This window comes from Colius striatus, chromosome 12 (genome assembly GCF_028858725.1).
Source record: "Colius striatus isolate bColStr4 chromosome 12, bColStr4.1.hap1, whole genome shotgun sequence".
In the NCBI taxonomy this organism is placed as follows: domain Eukaryota; kingdom Metazoa; phylum Chordata; class Aves; order Coliiformes; family Coliidae; genus Colius; species Colius striatus.
In genome coordinates, this window is record NC_084770.1 from 5,997,969 (window position 1) to 6,024,926 (window position 26,958).

The 26,958-nt window shown below is 64.0% G+C and overlaps 2 protein-coding genes across 4 annotated transcripts; both read left to right on the forward strand.

Moving 5' to 3' along the window:
* The first annotated feature begins 1,816 nt into the window (after positions 1–1,816).
* SLC12A9 (solute carrier family 12 member 9) lies at positions 1,817–18,463 on the forward strand. Of its 2 annotated transcripts, XM_062006088.1 has the most exons (16): positions 1,817–2,023; positions 4,327–4,461; positions 4,633–4,770; positions 4,947–5,246; positions 5,475–5,582; positions 5,677–5,788; positions 5,883–6,040; positions 6,261–6,343; positions 6,702–6,826; positions 8,158–8,350; positions 8,492–8,666; positions 9,382–9,528; positions 9,954–10,759; positions 15,091–15,209; positions 16,180–16,677; positions 18,321–18,463. In XM_062006088.1, exons 1-16 carry the CDS (start codon positions 1,837–1,839, stop codon positions 18,382–18,384), a joined length of 3,348 nt encoding a protein of 1,115 aa, XP_061862072.1. In that variant the 5' UTR covers positions 1,817–1,836; the 3' UTR covers positions 18,385–18,463. The 2 variants fall into 2 exon arrangements, with proteins under 2 accessions (XP_061862072.1, XP_061862073.1); XM_062006089.1 differs by lacking the exon at positions 1,817–2,023 and having other exon boundaries at positions 4,407–4,461; positions 4,643–4,770.
* On the forward strand, positions 18,406–26,863 carry ECEL1 (endothelin converting enzyme like 1). 2 transcript variants are annotated; one of them, XM_062006130.1, is made up of 17 exons: positions 18,406–19,210; positions 20,923–20,991; positions 21,151–21,261; positions 21,784–21,876; positions 22,127–22,251; positions 22,533–22,755; positions 22,885–22,983; positions 23,079–23,153; positions 23,642–23,745; positions 23,947–24,005; positions 24,118–24,169; positions 24,332–24,399; positions 24,507–24,631; positions 24,904–24,969; positions 25,162–25,257; positions 25,756–25,832; positions 26,052–26,863. In XM_062006130.1, exons 1-17 carry the CDS (start codon positions 18,467–18,469, stop codon positions 26,149–26,151), a joined length of 2,286 nt encoding a protein of 761 aa, XP_061862114.1. In that variant the 5' UTR covers positions 18,406–18,466; the 3' UTR covers positions 26,152–26,863. The 2 variants fall into 2 exon arrangements, with proteins under 2 accessions (XP_061862114.1, XP_061862115.1); XM_062006131.1 differs by lacking the exons at positions 24,507–24,631; positions 25,756–25,832; positions 26,052–26,863 and having other exon boundaries at positions 25,162–25,250.
* The last annotated feature ends 95 nt before the right edge of the window (positions 26,864–26,958 follow it).

Sequence of the window (26,958 nt, forward strand, 5' to 3'; positions counted from 1 at the left end):
CGTCCCCCGCAGCGCCTCGTGTCCACACTAAAGCCGTTCCTCGGGGGGTGCCAGGGGAGGAGATAGATGGAGCTGGGGCACGGGCTGCCTTTCTTGCTTTTTGGCAGAGAGCAGGCAGCGTGCCCAGGTACAGGGGGCAGCTTTGGCCCCAGGGACGATGACTGAGGGGGCTGCACTCACCCACCCAACTGGAGAGAGTTCTCCCTGTGCCTGCAGCTCGGCTTGTTGTTGGCCCTGCACTTTTGGGGTGCCCACGCCATTCTCCTGCCCTCATTGCCACCGTCCTGCACCCATGGGCCCAGTCACAGCTCCTCTGGTGGGGCTGGAAGCAGCTGCGTCCCCATCACTGCCTCGGGGTACGGGGATGCCCGAGCATCCCCTCTCTGTCCCTGTTAGGGGCAGGGGTGCCCGAGCCCCCATGTCCATTCGGAGGGGTGCCCGTGCCACCATCTCACTCCCTGTTAGGGGGAAGAGGCATGTGCCTGAGTCCAGACCTCTGTCCTTGTTAGGGAGTCAGGAAGGGTCCGTGTTCCCATATCCACTGGGGGACGGGGAGTGCCCGCACCCCCATCTCTCTCCTCCTTTGGAGGTGCCCACGCCTCCCTCCCTGTCCCCATTAGGTGCGGGAGGTGTTCGTGTCCCCATGCCCATTGAGGGGCTAGGCTGGGGTGCGGGGTGCCCGTGCCGTCAGCCCTGTCCCCATGAAGGGCAGAGGAGCCTCCGCGCCCGCAGCCGCGGCCGCGCCGCGCTCCCTCCCGGCCCCCGGCCCCGATGGTGCCAGCGGGGCGCGGACAATGCCGCCTCAGTGGGACATCAAAGGCGCTGGCACGGCGACAGCCCCGCTGCAGATGAAAGTCCCGGCCGCGCCGGGCTCCCACCTCGGCAGCGGGGACACCGCGGGGACACGCTGCGCCTCCGCCTGGCGGGGACAGCGGCCATGGGGCAGACGAGACACAAGAGCCATCCGCGCCCCGGGGAGCTCTCCCGCGCCCTGCTCCGGTGTCCCCCCGCGGATTCCGCCCCTCGTGACACGAGCTCGAGCCGTCGGGTACCCACCGTGTGTGTCCCCGTGTGTCGCCCCCTGCCCCACCGTGTGTGTCCCCCCTCCCCGCCCCGGCCCCGGTGCCGATGCCAACTCCATTAACCTAATTGGCGAGGCGCTCGGCGGCCCCGGGCGGCGGCGGCAGTGGGACCCCGGGGTCCGGGCAGATCCCAGCCCCGGCGGCGGGGACGGGGCCCCCCAGGGGGAGGAGGGACGGAGCCCCCGGCGGCCCCGTTTGTCCGGTAATTGGCGCGGGCAGCCGAGCCCGGCCGGCAGCGGGGCGCGAGGAGCAAGCCCGAGGGAAGGCGGGGGACGGCGCCTGGGGACAGCCTGGGGGTGCCAGGGTCCGTATCGGGGTGCTGGCCGCCGCGGGACGGGGGTGGCGACGCAGAGGCCCGGGAGGGCGGTTTTGGGGTGCCGGGAGGAGTGGGACGAGTTCGGGGAGGGGAGGCAGGAGTGGGGTTGGGGAGATGGGGGTGTGGAGTGAGGCCGGGGAGTCACTGGGGGGAGGAGCAGGGGGAGCACCACGGGGGCGCATTTGGGGCGGGGGCCACGACGGGGGGGGGGGGGGGGTGTCAATTGGGGGGGGACAGGGGGCGGGGCCTATGCGGCCAGAGGGGCGGGAGGGGCGGGGCCTCGCGGCGGGGCGGGGCCTGTGACGCGTGTGGGGGCGGGGTCGGCCCGGGGGCGGGGCTCGGGGCGGGGCGCGCGGCGGCGGGCGGGATCGGGGCCGGGGCCGGGGCCGGGGCCGGGCGCGCTTCGGGCCGTGGGGGGGACTGGGGCCGGGGCCGGCCATGGCGAGCTCGGAGCGGAGCGCGCTGCTCACGTACCGCCTGTGCGGCGGCTCGGGCGAGGAGGAGCGGGGCCGGGAGCGCGGCCGGGCCGCCGCCGCCGCCCCCCCCCGCAAGCTGCCCACCTTCCTGGGCGTCGTGGTGCCCACGCTCCTCTCCATGTTTAGCGTCGTCCTCTTCCTGCGCCTCGGTGAGTCCCGCCGCGTCCCCCACCCTCTCAGTTCCTGGTCCGCGGCCCCCGAGACTCACCAGCCCCGTGTCCTCCCGAGGCCCCTCGCGTCCGGAGCCTCCGTGCCCACTTCCGAGCCCCCCAGTGCTTTCTCCTGACCTTCTCTCCCTAGAGTCCCGGTGCTCCGAGTCTGGGTACTCAGTGCCCTCTCCCGACGCACCCTGTTTGAAATCCCAGGGCTTTCTCTGTGACCTCTCAGTTCACCCCCAGGCTGGTGTCCAAGGGTTGTTGTGTCCTCCCCTGACCCCTCCAGTCAGGGCCCTGGGGCCCCAGGGCTCCTGCTGTACCTGCAGGATGGGAACCCAGTTAGGGACCTCTGTGCCCCCAGTAAGGGACCCCAGTCTGAAGCCCTAGTATCCCTAGGGCAGGACTCCTGTGCCTTCCTTAAATGGGATTCCAATGCTCTCACGTCGCCCCCATCCCCCAGTTCTGGGACATCACTGCTCCGCAGGCATCCCCCAGTGCCTGGCTCTAGCACCTCAGTTCTCTCCCAGATTCCATAATGTGTCTCTAAGGCCAGAACCCTGGTGTCCCCCCTCAGGCACCCAAGTGCCTCCCCTCTCTTTGCTGTTGAAAGGGCACAGGTTGTGTCCTGGTCTGCTCCTAGTTTGGGTTATGAGTGTTACTGGGTGACCTGGGAGAAGTAGGGGTGCAGGCTGGGCATGGCTGGGGGAAAGGACAGCCCTCTGGGGTGCCCTGGGTAGGGGAGGTGCCCCAGCTTGGCCTGGGGCAGGCAGAGGCCCTGGGCAGACACCAGGAACTGGGAAAGCTTTTCCTCTTTCACTTTCCGCCTACGGGAAGCCCAGGGCGGGAGTTGGCTGTGTGCCCAGGGGCCCGCAGGCCCTGGAGAGGCCTTCAGCTCATTCCCTGGCCTGGGAGACCCAACTCTCTCCCTCCATCACTCACTCCCTTCCCACTCCAGTGCTTGGGGCCCTTGCACACGCAGGCTCTGACCCCCCAGCCCCTGCCCCGCAGTGGGCACTGGGGTCAGAGCCTGCCCTGGTCCCCCTGGGGCTTACCCCGGGGGCTGTGGGGCTGGGAGGGAAGTGTAGGGCAGAAGGGGAAGGAAGCTGCCAGGAAGAGGAACCATCCCACTGTGGGAGTCTGTGACCCTCCCGGTACTCCCCTACTCCCCCACAGATCTCAAGGTGAGCAGCCCCTCCTGCTGACCCCCACACTGCTTTTGGCGCACCCCTCTATTTCCCCCATCTCCTACCTGCCCCCGTTTTTGGCACTTGGGCACGCTGTAGCTCTCTGGAGATCGCAGGGCCTGCCCCCAAGCCCAGCCTGTGCCCCGGCACCCCCCCGCGTCCCCGCGGGCACAGCTGCGGCCTGGCCTGCGCCCGAGATAGGGCACCATGCTGCAGCTGTGGGCAGCCCCTTCCTGCCCACCCTGCCGCAGCCCGGCGTCATCCCTCACCCCGGGCAGGGGCACGGCTGCAGCCTCATCCCTCACCCCGGGCAGGGGCATGGCTGCAGCCTCATCCCTCACCCCGGGCAGGGGCATGGCTGCAGCCTCATCCCTCACCCCAGGCAGGGGCATGGCTGCAGCCTCGTCCCTCACCCCAGTCAGGGGTATGGCTGCAGCCTCGTCCCTCACCCCAGGCAGGAGTATGGCTGCAGCCTCGTCCCTCACCCCAGTCAGGGGTATGGCTGCAGCCTCGTCGCTCACCCCGTGCAGGGGTATGGCTGCCCACGGCTGCGCTGGCTGCTCCCTCCCCCGGGAGGGCCATGCACTGGGAGCGGTGGAAGGGATACCCTGGGGCCACTTGTGCTTCCTGCTTTGCAGCAGGCAAGCAGGAGGCAGCCAAAACCCTGCCCGAGAGCCCATGCTTGTGCCTGAGCTGGGGTGCAGGGCATCCCCTGCCCGCCAAGTGTGGCAGCAGGGCATGGAGGTCCCGGCACTCCCACACAGTGCCCAGGTGGCCAGCAGAGACCCTGCTCTGTTGGATTGCTTTTTGTCTGTGCCCTTGTGAGGTGCCTGCATCCAGGATGTGTGCCCGGGCCCTATTCTAGCAATGACAGGAGGATGGAGATGTCTTGAGAGAGGGGGCACTGCCTGGGCTGGTCCTGGGTGCTGCTGTGGGTGGTGGTAACACCCCAGGATGGGGCCATCTCTGTCTGGCAGACAAGGAGGTGACTGTGGGCACTGGGGTGGTAGCAGCCCACACACCTCAGTGAGGAGAGCTCTGAGTGGTGACTGTGCCTGGGGACCTGGAGTGGTCTGTGTGCTGTCACACTGGCCTCTCCTCTGTCCTCGACAGGGTTCGTGGTGGGCCATGCCGGGTTGTACCAAGCCCTGGCAATGTTTGCAGTGGCATACTTCATCATTGGCATGACGGTGCTCTCTGTCTGTGCCATTGCCACCAACGGGGCACTGGATGCTGGAGGGGCCTACTGTATCCTTTGCTGTGGGTGCTGCTGGGATAGGACACAGGGACCAAAATCGTGGGATCACTCAGTGACCTCAGGATGTCCTGCTGGGGCTGGGACCCCCTCGGCCTGGGAGGGAGGATGAGAGCACTTGGTGGTGGTTTGGTCTGCTGACATCTTCCCTTGACTCAAGCAAGATATGATCAGCCGTGCCCTGGGCCCAGAGTTTGGAGGCAGCATTGGGATCATGTTTTTCCTGGCCAATGTGTGTGGCAGTGCCCTCTATGTGCTGGGGCTGGTGGAGGCAGTGGTGGACAGCTTTGGGATCCCACCTGGTGAGTACCCTTGTGCATGGTGTCCCTTACCCATGCCAAGCACCATACCCGGCATCACAGGCACGGCTCATCCAGCTCTCTGGCTGTTGAGTTGGTACCTGGGATGATGCCATTGGCTCTCAGCTCCTGCTGATGCCCCCTCCAAACCCTACTGATCCCAACTTTTGTCTGTCCAGGGCAAAAAGAGGGCACAGGTGTCCACGTCCTGCCCCAGAGCTACTGGTACGAGCTGCTCTACGGCACTGTGCTGCTGGCCCTCTGCCTCCTTGTGTGCCTCGTGGGTGCCTCCATCTACGCCAAGGCCACATTCCTCATCTTCCTCATTGTGGCAGGTGTCCTGGGCACCATCCTTGTGAGCTTCTTTGCCACGCAGCCCTTTGGAGTGCCCATCCACCTGCCTCACCTCAATGGCTCCGAGACCAAGAATGGCTCCTTCACTGGCTTCTCCCTCGCCACCCTGCGAGCCAACCTGGGGGGTGAGGAGAGGCTCTCCCTACCCTACCTGCTCTACTCACTGTGGCACTGGCACCTCCACATCAGCAGGGGCTTGCTGGAGGACGGTGGGGGGCGCTTGTGGGCACAAAGCAGGTGCCATGGGGTGGTTTCTGCCATGGTTTGTGTATGGGGACGTTGAGGAGAAGGTATCTGGTGAGGCTAAGTGGCCCTGGACAGCCTGTTGCAGCCTGTGCCCGTGTCCCTTGCAGGTGGGTATGGGGTGGACTACACCACTGGGCAGATTATGAGCTTCAGCTCCGTCTTTGCAGTGATGTTCAACGGCTGCACTGGCATCATGGCAGGCTCCAACATGTCAGGTACGGCCAGGGGGTGCCAGGTTGGATTGCACAGGGAGTGGGAGCTGAGATTGCTGTGCTTGTGGGCACTAATGCTGCCTGCTCCTGCCCACAGGGGACCTGAAGCGCCCGAGCTACTCCATCCCGCGCGGCACCATCTCCGCCGTGCTCTTCACCTACCTCGTCTACAACCTGCTGGCTTTCCTCATGTGTGCCACCTGCAACAGGTCTGGCCACCCACCCCCTCGCCAGGGCCATCGGTGCTGGGGTGTGCTGGCCTGAGCCAAGGCAAGTGCCAATGTGTCCATGTCCCCTTTCTAGGACCCTCCTGCAGAAAGACTACGGCTTCTTGCGTGACATCAGTATCTTCCCGCCCCTGGTCACTGTGGGCATCTATGCTGCCACCCTCTCTGCAGCCATGAGCAACCTCATCGGGGCATCACGCATCCTCTATGCCCTGGCCCGGGATGATCTCTTTGGTGAGTGCCCCAAGCATGCTGACACCCACCAAAGCCCTCCTGGCAGATTGTCCCTGCTGGGAACCAGCCCTGACACCAGGGAACCCCCTCCCTGACATGGGGATGGTGCTTTGTGGGTTGGTCTGTGCCCGTTTGGGTGGGGAAAGGACTCCTGGCTGGTGGCCAAGCCTGTTGGTGCCCTCTGGGGTACCCCAGACCAACCTCCCGCCTATGTCTACAGGTCGGGCACTGGTGCTGGCCAAGAAGACATCTGCCAACGGGAACCCAGTGATGGCAGTGATCCTCTCCTGGCTGGTGGTGCAGGTGAGTTTGCCAGCGATGCTTCTCTCCCCAGCCTTGCCGGGTGAAGGTGGGTTGGCACCCGGGCAGGATGTTGTGGAGCCAGGCATGTCCCCCTGCCCCTGGGGTTCATTCCCCTGGGCCCCTGCCTCGGTGTCCTGCTGTGACTATGTCCTTCCCTTCCTGAGCCCGTAAATTAAGGATAAATCACAGCAAAGGACGGGGATTCCTGCCAGTACCCTTTCCTGGCACTGCATGCACCCTTTCCTGGCACGCTGCTGTGGCTCACCCCAGCCTCAGCAGGGATGACTTGGGCACATGCCAGGGGTGCCATCCTGGGGCGTGCATTCACCCTGTGTGCCCCCCTCCGTGCTCTCTGCAGCTGGTACTCTTCTCTGGGAAGCTCAACACCATTGCAGGAGTTGTGACCACCTTCTTCCTCCTGGTTTACGCCACTGTCAACCTGGCCTGCCTGGCTCTGGAGTGGGCATCGGCCCCCAACTTCAGGTACCTGCTGGCACAGAGGAGGGAGGCTGTGCTGAGATGCTAGACAGACACCCATCTGGCTGTGATTCCCCTGCCATCCCTGAGCCCACTACCCCTGCTCGGGGGAGAGATGCTGGCCACCCCTCTTCCGGGCATTAGGGAGGCAGGCAGAGACCCTGAGGAGGGATAAGGAGACGGGTCCCAGTGTGGCACTGGTTTGGCACAGTCCCCATGCCCTGGCACTGCTTTGCTGAATGTGTACAGATAAATCCAACACAACTGGACACCACCCACCCCCTTCCCTTGGGCTCTCCAGAGGTAATTTATAGCCTGTGTCCGCCCGGCATCCCCCAGGCAACTTGCCAAGCATTGATGGAGCCCACTTTCCATTAGTGCTAATTAAACTAACAGAGAAGGGAGGGGGAGGGAGGGAGGAAGAGAGGGAGGGAAGGAGAGGGATCCTGGGGAGGGGGGAGGAGAAAAGATCTTCCAGGAAGGAAGAGTGTTTGTGGCAGGCAGCCTCAGCCTGGGGTGCAGGGTACCCTGGCAATGGGTTGGCCTGATCTGGGGCTGGAGGCTGCCAAATCTGGGGCTGGAGGGTGCCTGATCTCCCTCCTGGATGCTGCCCGCTGCCCTCAGTGCAGTATACTGTGACTCTCAAAGCAGGGACAGTCCCCCAGGTGGGACAGAGGCAGTGCCCAAGCAGGGCTGGATGGCACTGCCCAGGGGTCCCCCAGAATGCCCTGTTCCCAAGGCAGACCTGATATCTTTGCCATGCTGGGGCTTGGCCACCCTTTGAGCTGCTCCCTTGGCTGGGCGTGGATGGGTCAGGATCGATGCCTGGGGAGAGGCTGCTGGAATGGGTGATGACAATCCCCTCGCCCACCCCACACCTGGTGCCCCCACACTACCCCAGCCCCCACACACATGCTGAGGCCTCCATCAAGCGGAAAAGGATTTTAATTACCTTTCAGGAAAAACAACAATTAGAGAAAATAACAGCTCCTCGCCTCCCCGCCTCCCTGCGCCAGGCTGAGCGGGCACCATGGCTGCCAGCGCTGCCACTCACTGCCCAACTCTACCTGGCCCCCCAGGCGTGCCAGACCTGTGACCCCATAGCCATCGTTAGCCCTGCTTGCCAGGGACTGGCAGTGAGGGGCTGCCCGATGCCCTGGCAGGTACCATCTGCCCTCTGTGCCCTCTCCTGCAGGCATTTGGGGTGCTTGACGTGCACAGCGGGGCTGATGGGGGGTGACTGGTGTGGCACCTTGGCACAGCTCCCCTTGCCATGCCCTCCTAGCAGCCGGCGTGGAAGCCCCATGGCAGCAGCTGTCCCCTTGTCCCCGCTCCAGGCCCACCTTCCGGTACTTCACCTGGCACACGTGCCTGCTGGGCATCGCGGGCTGCTGTGTCATGATGTTCCTCATTAGCCCTGTGTCAGCCTCGGCGAGTCTGGGCTTCCTCCTCATCCTCCTCCTCGCCCTCCACTACCTCTCGCCCAGCAGCACCTGGGGCTACATCAGCCAGGCCCTCATCTTCCACCAGGTAAGCCCTGTCCCCTCCTGGGGTGGAAGGCTGGTGACGCCGTGGCAGCCCTGTCGTGGGCAGTGTGCCCTCAGGGCTGGCATCCCCATGGGGTGGTTTGTTGAAGGAAGGATTGCTGCTCACCCGCTGCCCTCTCTCCAGGTGCGCAAGTACCTGCTGATGCTGGACGTGCGCAAGGACCACGTCAAGTTCTGGCGCCCGCAGATGCTGCTGATGGTGCAGAACCCGCGGGGCAGCGCCCGCCTCATCGACTTCGTCAATGACCTCAAGAAGAGCGGCCTCTACGTCCTGGGCCACGTCGAGCTGCAGGACTTGGGTGAGGGTCTGCACTGTCCCCAGCACTGGGAGCATCTGCCCCTCGCTGTGGTGCTCGTGGAGTCCTCGGCGTGCTGCTGCTGCCCAGCTCTCAGGGCATGTCAGCATTTTGGGCACACGTGTGGCACCTTGGGCCTGGCTATGTGTGGGGGACGTGGTGGCTTGTGCCTGTCCATATGTCCTGTGCAGGTGCTTTGCACACTTGTGCCATGGGCTTACACACGCACGTCCTCATCCCTGCGTGTGCACATGGGGCTCCTGCACGTGTTGGTGCTGGTGTGCACAAGTGGCACGTGTCACCTGGACTGCTTTGGGCCCCTGCTGTCATTCCTGCTGTGTGTCCACACACCTCAGGCGTGTTTGCCACCCTGTGTGTGTTGGTTTGCACACGTGTGCTCCCCAGCATGCGCTGTGCCCGGCCCCATCCCCGCCCCAGCGGCTGCACGGGCTCTGCTCCCCCCCACCGCTGTTGCCGTGGTGACTAATGGCCTGAAATTGAGGAGGGGGGATGGGGCTGCCTGGATATTTTTTATCTATTTATATATAATTTCATATCTCTATCTGGAAGCACCTGCTTCCACGTCCCCATCTTGTGGGTGCTGGGGTGGGCAGAGGGGGTGGCACTGATTTTGCATGGTGGGTGCTGCAGGGACACCAGGGTGAACCCCTAGTTTGGGGTTGGCTACCCCCTGACGCTGCTCTTGCTGCCCATGCAGACACTCTGCCCTCCGACCCGCTGCAGCCCCAGCAGGACTCGTGGCTGAGTTTGGTGGACAAGCTGAACGTCAAGGCCTTTGTCAGCCTCACACTTGCACCCTCCGTGCGGCATGGGGTCCGGCAGCTCCTCTTCACCTCTGGCCTTGGTGAGTGGTGCCCAGGCTGGGCACAGGGATTTTGGCAAGGGGTTTTGGAGGCACCTGGGCAGGCAATGCCAAAGCCAAAGTGGGACTTGCAGGCATCTGGGTTGGTAACGTTGAGGGGCTTGAAGACACCGGGAGAGGCAATGCTACGTGGGTTGGAAGCACCTGGTGTGGGCAGTGCTAAAGTGAAGCTGGAGCTTGGAGAGGGGTTGAACGGGTAACACCAAAGCCAATCTGGATCTTGGAGAGGTGTTGGGTGGGCAACACCAAGGTTGAGTCTTGGAGGCATCTGTGTGTGTGATGCTGAGGAATCACCAGCATGAGCAATGCCAAAGCCAAGCTGGGGCTCATTGGCTCCTGCAGTGCCAGGAGGGTTACTGTGGCCCCTCTGCCTGTGCTCAGCCAGGCTGGCGTGGTGTCTCTGGCAGGCGGGATGCGCCCCAACACCCTGGTGCTGGGCTTCTACGACGACACAGCACCACAGGACGGCCTGTCCCGGCACCCAGCCTTCACCAGCGCCCGCGACCAGGTGCCCCTGGGCTTCCCCCCGCTGCGGGCGCCCGCCGCCCCCAAGCTGCTGTCGGCCCGGGAGTACGTGGGCATCGTGGCTGATGCCCTGAAGATGCTTCGCAACGTGCTACTGGCCCGGCAGCTGGAGAGCCTGGACAAGGCCTGGGAGCTGCGGCGTGCCGCCAGCCCCCCGCCCGCCATCCACGTCTGGCCCGTCAACCTGCTGCGGCCCGACAGCGCCCGCTACGCCGACACGTGCAGCCTGTTCCTGCTGCAGATGGCCTGCGTGCTCAACATGGCGCGGGCCTGGCGCCGCGCCCGCCTGCGCCTCTTCCTCTGCGTAGAGGCGGGCGCCATGCCCCACGCCCAGGAGGAGAAGCTGCGCCAGCTCCTCAAGGACTTGCGCATCCAGGCCCAGATCCAGCTGGTGCCTTGGGACGCCGTCACCCGTCTGCACTGGCAAACCCGCCAGGGACCCCCGGGAGGGCCGGTAGAGGGGGAGGAAGAGGAAGAAGGGGCCGTGAACTTCCCGGCTAACACCACTCAAGTGTCGGATGAGTACGTCTGTGCCGCCAACAAACTCGTCCTGGAGCAGAGCCCCGCGCCCGCCGTGCGCTTCCTGTACCTGCCGCGGCCGCCGGCCGACACCGGCCTCTACCCGCTGTACCTGCGCCAGCTGGAGCTGCTCACCCGCGGGCTGGGCCCCACCGTGCTGGTGCATGGGGTGAGTGCCGTCACCAGCACCCAGCTCTAGCTCACCCCCCGCCTCCCCCCAGCCTTCGCCCAGTGCCTTCAGCAGCCCTGGCCCCCTTGGGCCCCCCATGGGGCAGGGAGGGGTGGGTGCCCCAAGCTGGAAGGTGTGAGGGGTTGGTTTTTGAGGGGGTGCCTCCTGCAGCGGATTAGAGCTGCCCTGGCAGGATCTGGGCACAGCCCTGGCACCATCGGTGCAGCGCGGTGCATTCATGGTGCCTTTTCTTTGGGGTGGTGATGGACGGTACCAGAGTCTGGCAGGGAGCGGGATGAGAGGCAAGCACTGGGAGCCCCAGTTGGCTGCTGGCAGCCTCTCGCTCGCCCCCTGCACCTTGCTTCCCCGCCCCCCGCAGCCCCCAGCCTCTCCTCCACCAGCTCCTCCGGGCACCCAGCCAGCAGCGGGGATTGATTAAAGGCAGCCTCGACCTTGGTGCCCCGGCTCCCCGCCATCCTCCCTGCCTTTCATTAGGAAAAATTAAATGGGAAGAGCTGGGGGAGGGGAGCCCGACCGCCTGGGTTCCCTGTGTGAGGAAGCAGCCACTAATGGCAGCAGGGTACAGCCCCTCAGATCTTGCTCAGCACCCCTGGTGCTGCTGGGTGGGGGGCATCCAGGTGCTTTAATCTGTAGGGCTCCCTCATGGACTCTGAGCCTCTGTTCCTGGCAGGGATGGCGGGGGTGGGGGGAAGGCTTTGGAGCTGGGATGTCCTTGCCTGGATGCCTGACACCTGTCTCCTGGGGCATTGCCTTCTCCTCACGCCCCTCATGGAGTGGGGAGCTGGCATTGCCCCCTGCCCCCCCGTTGTTGATTAGAGAAAGGGAGGAAATTGCCTGGGCGCTGGGTGGTAAATCCATCAGGTGCCTGGCAGGCGGGCAGCGTGCCCAGGCCCTGCCTGATGGATTGCTTCCTGTTAGCCCCGGCACAGAGGGGCTGCTCCAGGCCAGGCTGGGCTCCAGGGGTAGAGTGCCTGTGCCTGCGCTCGCCAAACCCAAGACTGCCAGCTGGCCACTTGCTTGGGCAGAGGGCTGCAAAACCCCAGGCAGCTGGGTGCTGCTAGGGGCAGGGAGGCTTGCTCCTCGCATTTAGCAGGCGGTTGTGCCCAGATTTGTGCCCAATTCTCCACCCGGGCAGGGAGCTGGGGCTGGCTCTGCTCCCCACCATGGGAGGGGTGTCCCAGGATGGGCACTGCACAGCCCACGGGGTTTATTTACAGGCGGGTGGGAGCTGGCACGGGGCAGCCGGGCACCAGCGGGACCCGCTGGCCTATAATGTTAATTATCACCACGTAATTAAAAGCCCATAAAAAGCCTCACGCTTCATTAAATTAAAGCTTCCCCGCACCGTGCCGACGGGCTCCGGCAGAGTTAACCTTGGCCGTGCCGGGCGCCTGCTCCATTGCAGACCTGGTGCAAGAGGCCCTGCACACCTGAGGCCGGGGACGTGCAGCCCCCCCGGCATTATCAGGGGTGCAGTACGGGCACCCCCCGACATTGCCCCTCAGTGCTGTGCCGCGAGGGTGTGGGGAGCAGGGCCGTGTGTGCCCGTGCCACCCCTGCAGACCCCATGTCACACGCACAGGGAGGGGGGCAGGATGCTGCCACGGGCACACACATGTGCCCACCCAGCAGTGTGTGTGGCTGCTGCACGGGCAGCACCGCGGCTCCGGCACACGCCGCCCGCGCCGCACACACCTACACAAACAGCGCTTCTCCCTCCTGGCTACAGCCACGCACACACACACACAGACACACACCATGCCAGCTCCAGCTCCCACCCGCCGCTGCTGGTGCTTGGAGAGGCGGGGGGCTGTGGGAAGAGCACCCACCTGTGCCTGCCCCCTCCCCGCCTCAGTTTCCCCAAGGGCTCGGAGACCCAAAAACCTTGCTGGTAGTTGCGTGCTCTGGGTCAGGGGTGCTGTCCCAAGGTCTGGGGGATATGAAATGTGGGGAGGTTGGTGACATGTATCTGTGGGGATGATGTGTGGATACATTAAGAGAGGATAGATATGGAGTGGGAGTGTGTGTGTGCACAGAAGAGAGGGAGCTGTGCTGGCGGTGTATGTGTGCACAAGGAGAGGTTGTGCATGGACACAAGGAGTGTCAATTTGTGCACATACTTTGAGGGGGTGTATATAGCCCCCCAAGGCATGATGTGCTGATGTGCACGTGGGGCTTGAGGTGGGATGGGGGGCCAGGACAGTGTGCGAACATGGGGTGTGCAAACTGGCACACGTGTGTGCCCAGACCCCTGGGCACTGCGGCCGAGTGGGGCCATGGACTGAGGGGCTGCGGGGGGAGGTGGGCCAGATGGGAGACTGCAAGGAGACAGGAGCTGGCTGGGAGGCTTCAGGGGGATAGGGGCTGGCTGGGAGTCTACCGGGGGACAGGGAATGACTGAGGGTCTGCAGGGTGGCAGACGCCAGCCAGGGGGCTGCAGGGGGACAGGGGATGACTGGAGGGGCCGCAAGAAGACAGGATTTGACTGGGAGGCTGCAGAAGGACAGGGGATGGCCAGCAGGCTACAGGAGGACAGGGGATGACTGAGGGGCTGTGACTGGACAGCCACTGGCTGGGGGGCTGTGGGGGGCAGGAGAAAGCAGGTGCCTGTGCCCTGGCCCTGCGGGGGTGGGCAGCCAACGGGGCCTCGGCTATTTCTTGGAAATTTCGCAGCATTCATTTCGGTGCAAATAAAAGCTGTCATTGCCAGAGAAATGATACTGATCGGGGTCTGAAAAGACAGCAAATTACCCGCCTGAAAATGCACCGCTGGAAAAAAATGCATATTAAACACACAAAAAGGCACTTTGCCATCAGCCGCGCTTCCCCCGCCGCTCCAGAATAACCACACTTTACATAATTCTCCCTCTCCACCTCCGAATTAATTTCACAGACAGAGGCAGAGGCAACCCTCTGACAATAGCGGAGGGGAGACGCGGCGGCGGCGGGGGGAGAGGGGCCGGGGGCTGCTGCGGAGGTGCCTGCTCCGGGCCGGGGATACGGCAGGGAACGGGATGTCAGGGTTGGAGCTGGGGGGCACTGAGGGATTTGTGGGGGCTGGATGGTTTGGGAGAGTTGGGTCCGTGGGTGAGGGGTGTGGGTGCTGGATGGATGTGCCCAGTTGTGGGGTGGTGCTCTTCTGTTCTTGCCCCCATGAGTGCTGGGGATGGGGGTCTCTAGGGATGGCGTTCATGGGGTGATGCCCACCCCAATGAGCATGTCTTGAGCTGTTTCCTATGGGGGACAATCTCTCACTCCTTGCCACTGAGGTGAGCCTGCTGTGTGCCCACTGTTGTGCCTGGCACCCTCCCTGGAGGCAGGGAGGCCCTGCTGGGGTGCACATACCCAGTGTGGCAGAGACCCCCAGACACCCCCTTGCCCCAGTCTCTTACCTGCAGCACCTAAAGGACACTGCAAGGCCTTGCTGCCCATCCATGCTGCCACCCCCAAACTAACACTCCTCTAAGAAACCCCTCGGGATTCCTCCTCAGTGGGCATGACAGCACCATGTCCAGCACTCCAGCACTGGTGAGGGGGAGCAGCGGGTGCAGTGGGGGGCATCCAGCGGCGGTGGGGGGGGGAAGGGGGTTGCCGTCCGGGTGCTCGGCACCGAGGGGCTGGCGGAGGGGAAGGCGGGCGGCAGAGGTTGGCATCGCCGCTGCTTTGCATTTTCAATGACAGACCCATGCCGGGTGCTCGGGAGAGTGGAAAAATCTTATTTGTCACCTGCTGGCGATGTGCGGAGGCTCCCGCGCCGCGCCTAATCTCGGGGAAAATGAGGCTGCCGGCGGGGCGGCCCGTGGCACGGGCAGGGCGAAGCGCGGCTGGGGAGAGGGTGCTGCCCCCGGCCCTGCGCGGGCTCGGAGCCGTGGGCTGCGGGACAGGCAGGACCCCGCGGTCACGCCGGCTCGGTGGTGCCTGGGTGCGCTGGCATCGTGGCACTGATCCTGCCTGCCGGGGGATGCGTGGGCTGGGCAGCGTTTGTGAGCATCCCAGAGCGAGTGCCCTGTGCCCCGAGCTCTGCCTGCAAGGGCATAGCTTTTCCATCCACCCCAGCTTCGGAAGCAGCTGCTTGCTTTGCAGTGCCAGCTCCACAGGTTGGCACTGACGCATCCTCTCGAGGCACTCAGTGGAGATTTTTGTGGGACTCAGCCCTTGGAAGTGGGTGCAGGCACTGCCTGACACCTCGTACCTGCATGCAGGTGCCCATCCCGTACCTGCTGTACCCCAGCTCCTGAGATGCCAGCTCCTGCGGGACGCTGCAGCGCTCTGCGGCCACCTCAGATTTATCCATTATTTTATATCCACAGGCCTTTAATTTTTACAGCCGTGTTGGAGCAATCCCCAGGGCTGTTAATAACACCAGCCCTCCCCTCCCGTGTGCATCCATCACGCTCCCACCAAGGTGCCAAGTGGGTCCTGGGGACAGGTAAGTGCAGGCATGGGGAGGCCAGTGAGTGGCTCCAGCCCTGTGCCCCCATCGGGCCCAGGTGCCCTTGCACCCTGCTGGGGTGGGTGATGCTCAGCTTGTTGGGGTGCCCAAGCCAGGGGCGTCTCTGGTGGAATTCATGGAGCCCTTGTGCCCCAGGAAAGCTTTGCTGCAACAACCCTGTTTGTGTGTGTGTGTGTGTATGTGTGTGTGTGTGGAGCATGCCAGGGGACGTGTGCCTGTGACGGGAGCAAGCTGGTACTGCACGTTTAAGGAGGGGAGTGGGAGGGCCAGTGCAGTGCTTCTGTGTGTCGGTGGGCATGAGTGTCCCTGTGATGTACATGTGTGCTACTGCCTGTGTGTGTGATGCTGCACGGCTCAATGCTGCAGCAGGCACTTTACCCGGGTTATGCCCAGGCCCCTGGCACCCTAGCTCAGGCAGAGGCAGTGAGGGCCACAGGACAGGACAATGTGTCCCAAGCCAGCTGAGCTACTTGTCCTACAGCAAGCTGGATCCCTATGCCACATGCATCACAGGACTGACCGAGCAGGTGCCTCCTAGGGCTCCGATCTCAGCACCCAGCAGGACCCAGGGCCCCCTCCAAACACTCAGGGCTGTGCAGATCCAGGGGTTGAAGGTGGGAGGGCACCCCAAACGCAGCAGGCAGGAGGGCAGCGTGGGGCTGGAGTAGGTGGCTGCTGCAGGGGTCTGCCAGGGGCGGTGGGAATTGCTGGGCTGTAAATCTCTTCACTGGGCCCCCCGTGGCAGAGCAGCTCACGATATTTATGTTGGGGATTTATCTGCAATGCAGTTTAATATTCCCGGACCTTCGCGTGTGTGTGCGTGTGTGTGAGTGCGTGGCCCCCTCCCCATGCCACCGTCCCACCCCCTGCCCACTTTCCCACCCGGAGCCTCCCGGACTCTGTCCTGCCCACTCATAGCCTTTTCCCTTTGCACCCACCCCGACAGGACGGGACGGACCCCTCCTCGTGTGCCCGGCCACGGCGGGGGGTGCCGAGCCGCCGGGCTGCTCCTGGCACGGACCGCCGACCGTGTCCAGCCGTGCTCCCGCCCCACGTGCCGGGCTGCCGGGGGATGGCAGCAGGGTCCTCGGACGGCGGATGCCAAGCTGAGAGGCATTGCTAGCCCTGTGCCAGCTCCCCGGGGCGCAGGGGCTCGAGGACCCCCCCTGCCCTGCCTCCCCCCCGGCGGGGATGAGGTAAGGCTGGCGGGTGACACAGGGCTGTTCCATTTGCATAATAATCTCGTTAATGGAGCCTGGCCTGCGGGAGAGCCGGGCTGGAGACACCACCCCCTCCCCGCCCCGCTGCCTCCCTCCGGCCCCGCCGCTCCGCCAGCCGCGGTGCGGGACGCGGAGCGGAGCGCGGGGCGCGCAGCCGGACGGACAGCGCGGGGCTGGCCCGCCAGCAGCCCCGGGAAGCCTCCTGACATCCCCCGAGCGAACTGGTGAGCATTCCCGAGCACCCCCGGAGCGCCCCGGGCAATATCTCCGAGCATCCCGGGTAGTATCCTCCGAGCATCCTGGGCAGCATACCCCGAGCATCGTGGGCAGCTTCCACCGAGCACCCAGGGCAGCGTCTCCGGAGCATCTCGGGAGCATCCCCCAAATGTCTCGGTGAGCAAACGGTGAGCAACCTCCGAGACCCCGCGGGCATTCGGGGCAGCATCCCAGGGAACATCCGCTGGGCAGCCCGGGGGAGTATTCCTTCAGGCAGTCGGAGCACCCCGCGAGCATCTCCCGAATAGCCGGGGCAATACCCGGGGACCGCTTCCCGAGCGTTCCTCGAGCATCCCCCCTCGCCAGCAGCCCTCGAGCATCCCCCGAGCACCACCGGCATCATCCCGGCGAGCACCTCCCGAGCGTTCCGGCGAGGACGAGGCATCCTGGGCTGCATCCTCCCAGCATCCCGGGCAGCATCCCCCGTAAACCCCGTGCAGCATCCCGCGAGCATCCCCGAGCACCCCCGACAGCATCCCGAGTAGCATCCTCCGAGGCCCCCCGCCCCCGCTCCGCGCCGTGCCCATTGCCAGCTCCGCAAACTTTCCGGCGGCGGCATCTTCCCGGCTCGGGCACCGCCGGGCTGCGGCGTCGCGGCGCAACTTTGCCCAAGTTGTGGAGGGAGTGGGGGCCGCGGGGCTTGCGGGTTTCTCGCCGCGGGGCTACCGGCCACGTCCGGAGCTGCTGTTTGTTCCCAGCCAGTCCTCCCTCACTTGCATATCTGGACGCCATTCTGCACGGAGAAAGGTTTGAAGTCCTCTCTTGAAGCCCATCACCGCCACTCTGGGACCTTATCTACCCTCCTCCCTCCTTCCCCTGCATGGCACCCCCTTTCCCCGCATGGCACCCCAGACAGACACCCTTGCCCTTCGGGCGCCAGCCAGCAGAGATGGGTTGGGTGGATGGTGGTGGGGAAAATGCTGGGAGATGTTCATGAAGTCCAGGGTTCCCCCCCCAGCCCGAGACTGGAATTAACTTTGCGCACACATCACGTGCCACACCACAATTTGACACAACGCAATGCAACACGGAGCTCCACCACCCACCCCACCCAACAGGCTGCCACGGCGCAGGGCGATGCAGCCCCACGCGGGGCCAAACAACCCAACCCAACCTGCAACACCCCAACCCAATGCCTTCCCCCACAAACCTCCCCAAAGCCCCCCTTCCCCCAGCTCCTCACCCCTGCTCCATATCCCACCTGGAGGGACTAGCAGTCCCAGACTGGGAAAGGCTCTCACAGTGCGGTGTGGGGATGAGCTCCCTGGACACCCACCCGCTGTGGGTGCTGTCACCAGTGTTTTGGGTTGGCGTGGGGTGTGTATGGGGGTGTGGGATGGAGCTCTGCCAGGAGCTGGGGTCGGGCCTGGGGTCATGCAGGAAGGATGCTGCCCTGTCACCAGCAGGGTTGGTGAAAGGGACAGCCATGAGGTAGAGCCACCACCGAGCTCTTGGCATCAGGGCCAGTCCTAGTGCCATCAGCGGGGCACACAGGCAGGGACGGTGATGCGGGCTGCGATGACGGCAAGCAGCAACCCCCTCCTCCTTGCTCCTCCCAACCCCCTCCAACCACCTCCTCTGCCTTTTCCAGGAGCTTCCTGTCTCACCCCGCTACCCTCCACCAGCTCCCCACGACAGGCACGGCTCCAGCATGAACTGTGCAGTGCCTGAGCCTGCCTCCCGCCTGCCTTGAGCCCCCCTTGCCCGCGCTGCCTGCGAGGACCCCTATCCCCAGCCATGGAGAAGACCTACTCATTGACAGCCCACTATGATGAGTTTCAGGAGGTGAAGTATGTGAGCAAGTACCAGAGTGGGACATTGCCCAACGGCTTCGCCCTCCAGCTGGGCACCGGGGCCAAGAAACGCCGCGGGGGGCTGCCGCGCTGGAGCCGCCGGGAGGTCTGTCTGCTCTCCGGGCTGGTGTTCGCCGCAGGGCTCTGCGTCATCTTGACCTGCATGTTGGTCCTCAAATACCTGGCAGCCGAAGGGGACAGTTACTGCCTGGAGGGGTGCCAGGAGAAGAAGGCCTTCCTGCGGGCGTCCCGCTTCCTCAGCGCCAACATGGATGCCACCATCGACCCCTGCCAGGACTTCTACTCCTTCGCCTGCGGCGGCTGGCTCCGGCGCCACGGGATCCCAGAGGACAAGCTGGTGTACGGCACCATCGGGGCCATCGCCGAGCAGAACGAGGCCAAGCTGCGGGCGCTGCTGAGCCGCCCCGTGCGGCGCCGGGCTCCCGCCTCGGCCGAGAGGAAGGTGAAGGAGTTTTTCCGCTCATGCCTGAACCGGGCCGAGATCGACCGCCTGGGCCCGCGGCCTATGCTGGAGGTGATCGGGGAGTGCGGCGGCTGGGACGCGTCCCCGGGCCGTGGGGACATCAACGAGCTGCTCTACAAGACGCAGGGGGTCTACAGTGCCGCCGTGCTCTTCTCCCTCACCGTCAGCCTGGACGAGAGGAACACCTCCCGCTACGTGATCCGGGTGAGGGCACCCTGTCCCTGGGCTGTGTCCCCCCTGCCACCCCCTGGGCTGTGTCCCCCCTGCCACCCCCCTATGCCAGTGACATCCCCCGCTGACACTGTCTTTGTCGCGGTGGCACCAGGTGCCTGCCCGGTGTGGGAGTTCAGCTGATGTAGACAGACCCTGTCCCAGGGGACCCTCCTGTCTCCCTGGTGTGGGAGCCTGGTGTCAGGCTGCCCTGGGGTGAGGGTGGCAGCTCCAGGGAGGGGGGAGGATGCAGGTGTGGGGGGACACGGGCAGGGGGATGTACAGAGTGAGGTGATGCTGCCCATCTGAGCGCTGGGGAAGCCCCTCACCTTGGCATCCTGGCTGCCATCTGCACATGGGGCCAAACTCTGGGAAGTGCCAGGGGGATGCCTGCTGGCCCCACAGCGCTGTCAGACTGCCTATGGCTTTGTCCACATTCCCCATCCCTGCAAGCCCATGTCCCTCACGCTTCCATGTGGTACCACTGGGGCGTGGGTGGGCTTTGTCTGGGTGGCTCTTAGTGGGCATGGTGGTGGTGAGCACAGAAGTGGGACGACAGGGACAGCACAGTGGGTACGGTGATGGGTGGGAGGGGACACCATGGCAGTGGAGGCATAGCAATGGCATGGTGGTGGGCAAGGAGGGAAGATGAAGGTGGGCACAGCAGGGACGTGGTGATGAAGGTGATGGCACAGTGGGGAGGAGGTGATGGGGGTGGTAGAAGGACTGTGGGGACACAGAGGTGGGGGTGAGCCACCCTGTTGCCTGTGAGATGGTGGGGATGTGGGGGTGAGTGGGTGCGAGGGGCCGGGGCAGCGGGGCCCCGCGGCAGGGCCGCTGTACACTAGAGGGAGCGTGTGTCACAGGGAATGGGGCTGGGGCGGCGGGGGGAGCCCGGGGAGCCAGGGCTGTGCGTGTGGCAATGCCTTTGTGGGGAACCAAAGTGCGGATGAAGGGATAGGGAAAGGCTGCGGGTGTCTGGGGGGCAGTAGCTGTGAGCATGGAGGGGAGGTGGTGGGGTGAGACATAGGATGAGCCAGAGAGAAAAGAAGAGAGATAGAGAGAGAGAGTGTGTGTGTGTGTGTAAAGAGGAGTGTGTGTGTGTGTGGGTGTGTGGGTGTGGGTGTGGGTGTGTGTGTAAAGAGGAGTGTGTGTGTTTCTGTGTGTGTGTGTGTCTCTGTGTGTGTGTGTATATATGTGTGTGTGTCTCTGCATGGAGGGTGGGGGTTTAAACCAGAGGATGCTTGTGTAGGGGTGTATTGAGAGGGTGAGCGTGCATAGTTGTGTGTCTCAGGGGGTGTTACAGCCATGTGTGTACACATGTACGTGTAAGCATGTTCGGGGATGTACATGTGTTGGAGGCTGTGCCAGCAGCTCCAGGATGGCATGGGGTGGCGGTGTGTAGGGGTAGGGGTGTGTGGTGTTAGCATAGGGCAGGCTATGGGGCAGCCTGTGTGCCAGTCTGGAGCAATGCCCTGCCCTCTGACCCACGCTCCCAGCCCATCACATGCCTCCTGCTGCAGCTCCAGCACTCTCGAGTAGGAGAGAGACTGAGGCACAGGACCTGCCCCTGCTCGAGGCTGACCCACCACCCTGCCACCATGGCACCAGGGTAGCACCTTCCCATGGGGGAAGGTGAGGGGTGTTTTATTCAACACAGTCTCTGTCCCTCTGCTCACCCTCTGCCCCGTCTCTTCCCCTCCCAGATTGACCAGGATGGACTGACTCTGCCTGAACGGACCCTGTACCTGGGACAGGACGAGGAGAGTGAGAAGGTGAGGGGGAGTCAGACCAGTGCCATGGGGTCACCAGGAGAGGGATCAGAGCCCAGCACGGGGTGGCAGATGGAGGGCACCCCACTCCAGCAGTGCCAGGGGCTGGGGTGCCTGCAGGGCAGTGTGAGGTGGCGCTCAGCATCCCTTCCCTCGGCACAGATCCTGGCTGCATACCGGGTGTTCATGGAGCGGCTGCTCACCCTCCTGGGAGCTGAGCATGTGGAACAGAAGGCCCAGGAGATCCTGCAGCTGGAGCAGCACCTTGCCAATGTGAGGGTGATGTCCACCCTGAGCTTTGGGGTGCCCCTGCCCAGTCCTGGCTCACCCCAGTCACAGATCTTCAGGGATCTCCATGACTGGTCCTAAGGGATCCCATCACAATCCCCTTGGAACCTCCACTCCCAGCCCTTGGGGGACCTTTAGGCCAGGTCCTTGGACATCCAGACCCCTGAAGAGCCCATGGCAAATCCTTGGGGACCCCAGCCCCAAAATCTTGAGAACCCCAATCCCAGCCTTAGAACAAGCACTCCAACCCTTGGGACTCCCATGTTCAGTCCTTGTGATCCCACTTCAGGCCTTTGAGGACTCTGTGTCCAGTTTTTGGAGACCTCAACTCACCGGGAGCTCCATGCTCAGCCCTCAGGGCCCCAGTGTCAGCAGAGGGATCCCAGGGCAGGGAGATGGGAGGGGTATGAGTCAGCAGTCCCTCTTGCCCCCTCCTCGTGCCCTGTCCCTCTGTGCCCCCGTAGTGGGCAGCAGGGTGGTGACAGCTGTGCCCACCCCGTGGTGCAGATCACGGTGTCCGAGTACGACGACGTGCGGCGGGACGTCAGCAGCATGTATCATAAAGTGACCCTGGGCGAGCTGCAGCGCATCACCCCCACGGTGAGCCCCCTGCTGCCCAGCCTGACACCACACCCCACCTGCCCCGTGCCCCTGCCCGTCTCCTCACTGCCCTCCCCACATAAGTCCACTTGAGGGTGATGAATCCACCCCGCACTTTTCTGGCTGGGAAGGGGTGATGGGAGGATGGAAAGCCTGGGGGGGAGGAGGGGGGTGGGAAGCTGTTGTTCCTCCAGGGTGGTGTGGAAGGACGGCTGTCCCTGTGCCCTCCTGATGGTGCCCGCCCTGGTAGCTCAAGTGGAAGCGCTTGCTGGACCGCATCTTCCATGACAACTTCTCGGAGGAGGAGGAGGTGGTGCTGTTGGCCACTGACTACATGCACAAGGTGTCCGAGCTCATCCGTGTGACGCCCAGCAGGTGAGGGCGACTGGCACCCACCCCCTGCCCCCCCTGCCAGCCCCAGCACGGGCACCCTGGGAGGGCTCCTGGGAGAAGGCGCCATCCTGAGTCCCGCGGCACCCTGGCTGTGCCCACGCACCACACACTGACTCAGGCCACGGCCACCCCCGTGGCCCGCCTGGTCCCTGAGCAGGGCTGTTTCCATCCTGGCACGTGCCTCCCACTCTCCTCGTGTGCCTGGGGACATGCTCAGTGCCGCGGGGCTGGAGGAGGGGGCTGATCTTGCCCCCTGTCTCCAGGATCCTTCACAACTACATGCTGTGGCGCATTGTGGTGGTGCTGAGCGAGCACCTCTCCACCCCCTTCCGTGATGCCATCCACGAGCTCTCCAAGGAGATGGAGGGTAACGAGAAGGAGCTCGAGCTGGGCAAGATCTGCCTGAGCCAGGCCAATAAGCACTTTGGCATGGCGCTGGGTGCCCTCTTTGTCGAGGAGCACTTCTCTTCTGCCAGCAAAGCCAAGGTAGGTGATGCTGCACAAAGCCACCACGTCCCTCCTGCCACCTTGTTGAGGGGCCCACCAGCACCCAGCACCCCACCAAGGGCTGTCTGGCTGGGTGATGGGTGGCAAGGATATGGTGACCCACCGTAGGTGCAGCAGCTGGTAGAGGACATCAAATACATCCTGGACCAGCGCCTGGATGAGCTGGACTGGATGGATGAGGAGACACGGAGAGCAGCCAGGGCCAAGGTAGCAGCCCCAGCATGGACCCCTGCCCTTGCCGCCACCACAGCCTGGGGGCACCAGGAATGGGGGCCTGACCCCATTGCTCACTTTGCCTGCAGCTCCGGTACATGATGGTGATGATCGGGTACCCCGATTTCCTGCTGAAGCCAGAGGCCATCGACAAGGAGTATGAGGCAAGGGTTGGCCCATGTCAGAGTGTGGGCACATGGAGCAGGGAGATGGCACCCACATCTGCTCCAGGGTCTACAGAGACCAGGATAGGGAGATGTCACCCCAAAACAAGTCACCTCCTGGTAGTTCATCATGCCCATGGATCTCACAGCCACATGGGCAGGGCCACACCATCCCTGGGGCTGGGGTGATGCGTCTCTCCCCACATCACATCCCCACACAGCTCAGCCCCATTCTCAGTGAGGGCTGGGGGTGCCAGCATGACCCAGTGACCCCACAGAGGTGATGGGGATGCAGCTGCCCATGTGGACACACAGCATGAGACATGAAGACACACTCGTGCCACATCCAACGAGCGCCCACAGCCCCACACTCTCTGTCCCCACAGCTCATGGGGGTGGGAAGACACTCCAAGCCCCACTCCCCACATTTTTAGGGTTGGCATTTGGGGTTGGTATTCTCTCTGACATGGCTGTGCTCCTGTCTCCAGTTTGAGGTGGATGAGAAGACCTACTTCAAGAACATCCTCAACAGCATCGCCTTCAGCATCAGGCTCTCTGTCAAGAAGATCCGTCAGGAGGTGGACAAGTCTGCGTGGGTATCCCCTTGCCCTGGGGGGGCACGGGGGGCACGGTGTGGCCCCACCAATGCCCCCTGTCCTCATGCCCACTAGTCAGGAGGGCACAGGGCAAGCCAGAAATGTCTCCCTACGCCCCACAACTGTGCAAGGGGGTGGCATTTCCATGTCCCTCCCCTGATGTCCCCACAGCCTGGCACTGCTGTCTCCCCTTGCAGGTGGCTGCTCCCTCCCCAGGCGCTGAACGCCTACTACCTGCCCAACAAGAACCAGATGGGTAAGGCATTGCCCAGCCCCCGGGGTGGGGGGCACTGTGTGGGTGCTGTGGATGGGCACAGGGCAGGGTGTCCCCCAGTCCCCAGCTGCAATGCTCTCTCCTGTGTCCCCAGTGTTCCCCGCTGGCATCCTGCAGCCCACCCTCTACGACCCTGAGTTCCCGCAGTGAGTGTGGGGCTGAGGAATGGCTGGGGGGGTGCCAGGGCTTGGCTGGGGAGTGCCAGGGCTTGGCTGGGCATTGTCAGGGCAGGGGCTGGGGGTGCCAAGTGCTGAGGTCACTGCCATCCCTGCCAGCACTGTGCCCTCCATTTGCTCCCCACCCAACAGGTCCCTGAACTATGGCGGCATCGGCACCATCATCGGGCACGAGCTGACCCACGGCTACGACGACTGGGGTGAGTGACTTCCCCCCCACCTCATGGCAGGGCGGGAGGTGGGTGGGCTGGGGCTAGCCAGGCAGGACACCAAGGTCCTTTGGGACTATCGGTGGCGGCCTTGGCAGGGGGACAGTACGACCGGCACGGGAACCTGGTGCACTGGTGGACAGAGCGGTCCTACAGCAAGTTCCTGAAGAAGGCCCAGTGCATTGTCAACCTCTATGACAACTTCACTGTCTACAATCAGCGGGTGAGACCCCTGTCCCTCACCTGGCAATGCTCTGGCACATGCTGCCCAGTGCAGGGGGTCCCTGCTGCTCCCTCACTGGGCTTAAGTGCCTGTGAGAGAGCAGGGCTCTGCCCTGGCCAGCTCTGAGACCCCACAGCTCATCATAGCGAGACCCCACAACTCATTGCACCTCAGCCAGGCACTGGGGCGGTGCTGGGGTGGGGATGGGGGGATGCTTAGCTGTGGGGGGTGCATCTCTGCTGACTTGAACGTTGTCTCTCCTCTCTTGGCAGGTGAATGGCAAACACACGCTGGGAGAGAACATTGCTGACATGGGGGGGCTCAAACTCGCCTACTATGTAAGTGTCCCCCCTACCCTGGGCTGTCACAGCCCTGGCAGGGCCATGGTACTGGACAGGAGATTCTCTCCCAGCCACCACCTTGCCTCTTGCAGCAGGGAGTGGGCATGATCCTGCTTGCTGGCTGCTGGGGGGTTGGGGGTGTGGGCAGGGGGCATAAAGGCCATGCTGAGGGCATCCCATGTTCTCCAGGCCTACCAGAAGTGGGTGCGGGAGCACGGCCCTGAGCACCCTCTGCACCACCTGAAATACACACATGACCAACTCTTCTTCATTGCCTTTGCTCAGGTGAGCCCCTGCATGGCACACGTGGCACATACCCAGGCAGCAGATCACCCTGTGTGGGGCTGGTGGCCCCAAAGGGCAGGAGGAGAGCCCTGCAGGGCCTGGTGCCCATGGCCAGGGGCTGGACTGGCAGGCCCTGGGATCTGGGCACGGGGCTCAGCAGTGCAAGGAGCACCTCACACTGCTCCTCTGCTCCTGGAGACCCCACAATAGCAAAGTGTCCCCCCCTCATTGCCTCCTGACACGCCACAGTAACAAATGCACGTGACCCCAAACTTCTACAAGACCCTACAGCCAGGCAGAGCCCTTCTATGCACTCCCAACCACACCACACACACACACACACACACACACACACACAGAGGCTCCCACAGGAGACCCTACAACCACGAGCACAACCAGAGCATCAGTGCCCTCATCCCCCAGCACCTGGAGGGGCTGCCGTGCCCTGCTGGGTGCCAGACCCATCTGGCTCACCTCTGGGAACCTTTCTCCCTGCAGAACTGGTGCATCAAGCGGCGATCCCAGTCCATCTACCTGCAGGTGCTGACGGACAAGCACGCCCCAGAGCACTACAGGTAGCAGCTAGCCCCAAAACGGGAGTGGCACAGTGGGTGCCAGCCTTCCCCACCGCTGATGATGCCATGCAAAGTGGGGTGGGCACCATCTGGGGCAGGTTTTTGGGTGAGCATCTCCAGGGCAGGGGATAGGGTGCTGCTGGGGTGAGCAGGATGCATGGCAGCGGTGGGGAGGGGGCAGAGGATGCCCAGGTCTGAGTTGCCCACCTCTCCTGGCAGAGTCCTGGGCAGTGTCTCGCAGTTTGAGGAGTTTGGACGGGTTTTCCACTGCCCCAAGAACTCGCCCATGAACCCGGCACACAAATGCTCGGTGTGGTGAGGATGATCTCCTTGGAGGCAGGCTGGCATCCCCCCTCCCCATCCCTGCCCAAGTGCCATCCTGTGCCCACTCCCCATCCCTGCCTATCTCTCCCTCCTACTCTCCAGGCAAAGGGGACAACCCTGGGTGACAAGGGGGATCCCTCCTCAAAGACAGGCACCCAACACAAAGGTGGAGGCAGCAGGGAGACCTTTGGGGTTAGCAGGAGCCCTCTGCCCATGCCCTTCCTACCCCATGCCCTGCACACCAAGTTGGGGGCCAAGTCCTCACGGAGGAACGAGGGCATACCCAGACACCCGTGTACCCCCTCTTCTGTCCACCTACCCCAAATCCTCCACCCAGCCCTACCACATCCAGCCCAGCACTGGCCGAGGCAGGGAGAGCGAATTGGAGACACCATGGGGTTGCCCCACACTAAAAGCCTCCCCCTGCCCAGTGCCCTCTCCAGCACCCCCCTGCCAGCCCCATCCTGCCCCCGCATCAGCCGTGCCAGGGGCCGGGCAGAGCCCTCGGAGCCTGGGTGCCGCCAGCCTGCCCAGGAGCACGGGGACACTGCCGCCTGCTGTATTTTTCGCTGCTGTTTCTGGTAAATAAAGCACTGGACATGCCGAGCAGCTGCGAGAGAGGACGGCTGGGGGCCGGGCAGCAGCGGGCAGCACCCCCAGCCCTGCCTGCTCCCCCACGCCGCCAGCACGCCTGGCCATCAGCATCACATCGCACCTTCATTGCAGAGCGAGCGGCCGGTGCCGTGCCTCAGGGCCGCCCCGTGCCCGCGAGTTAGTGCATCCACACAGCGGGGCCGGCCGT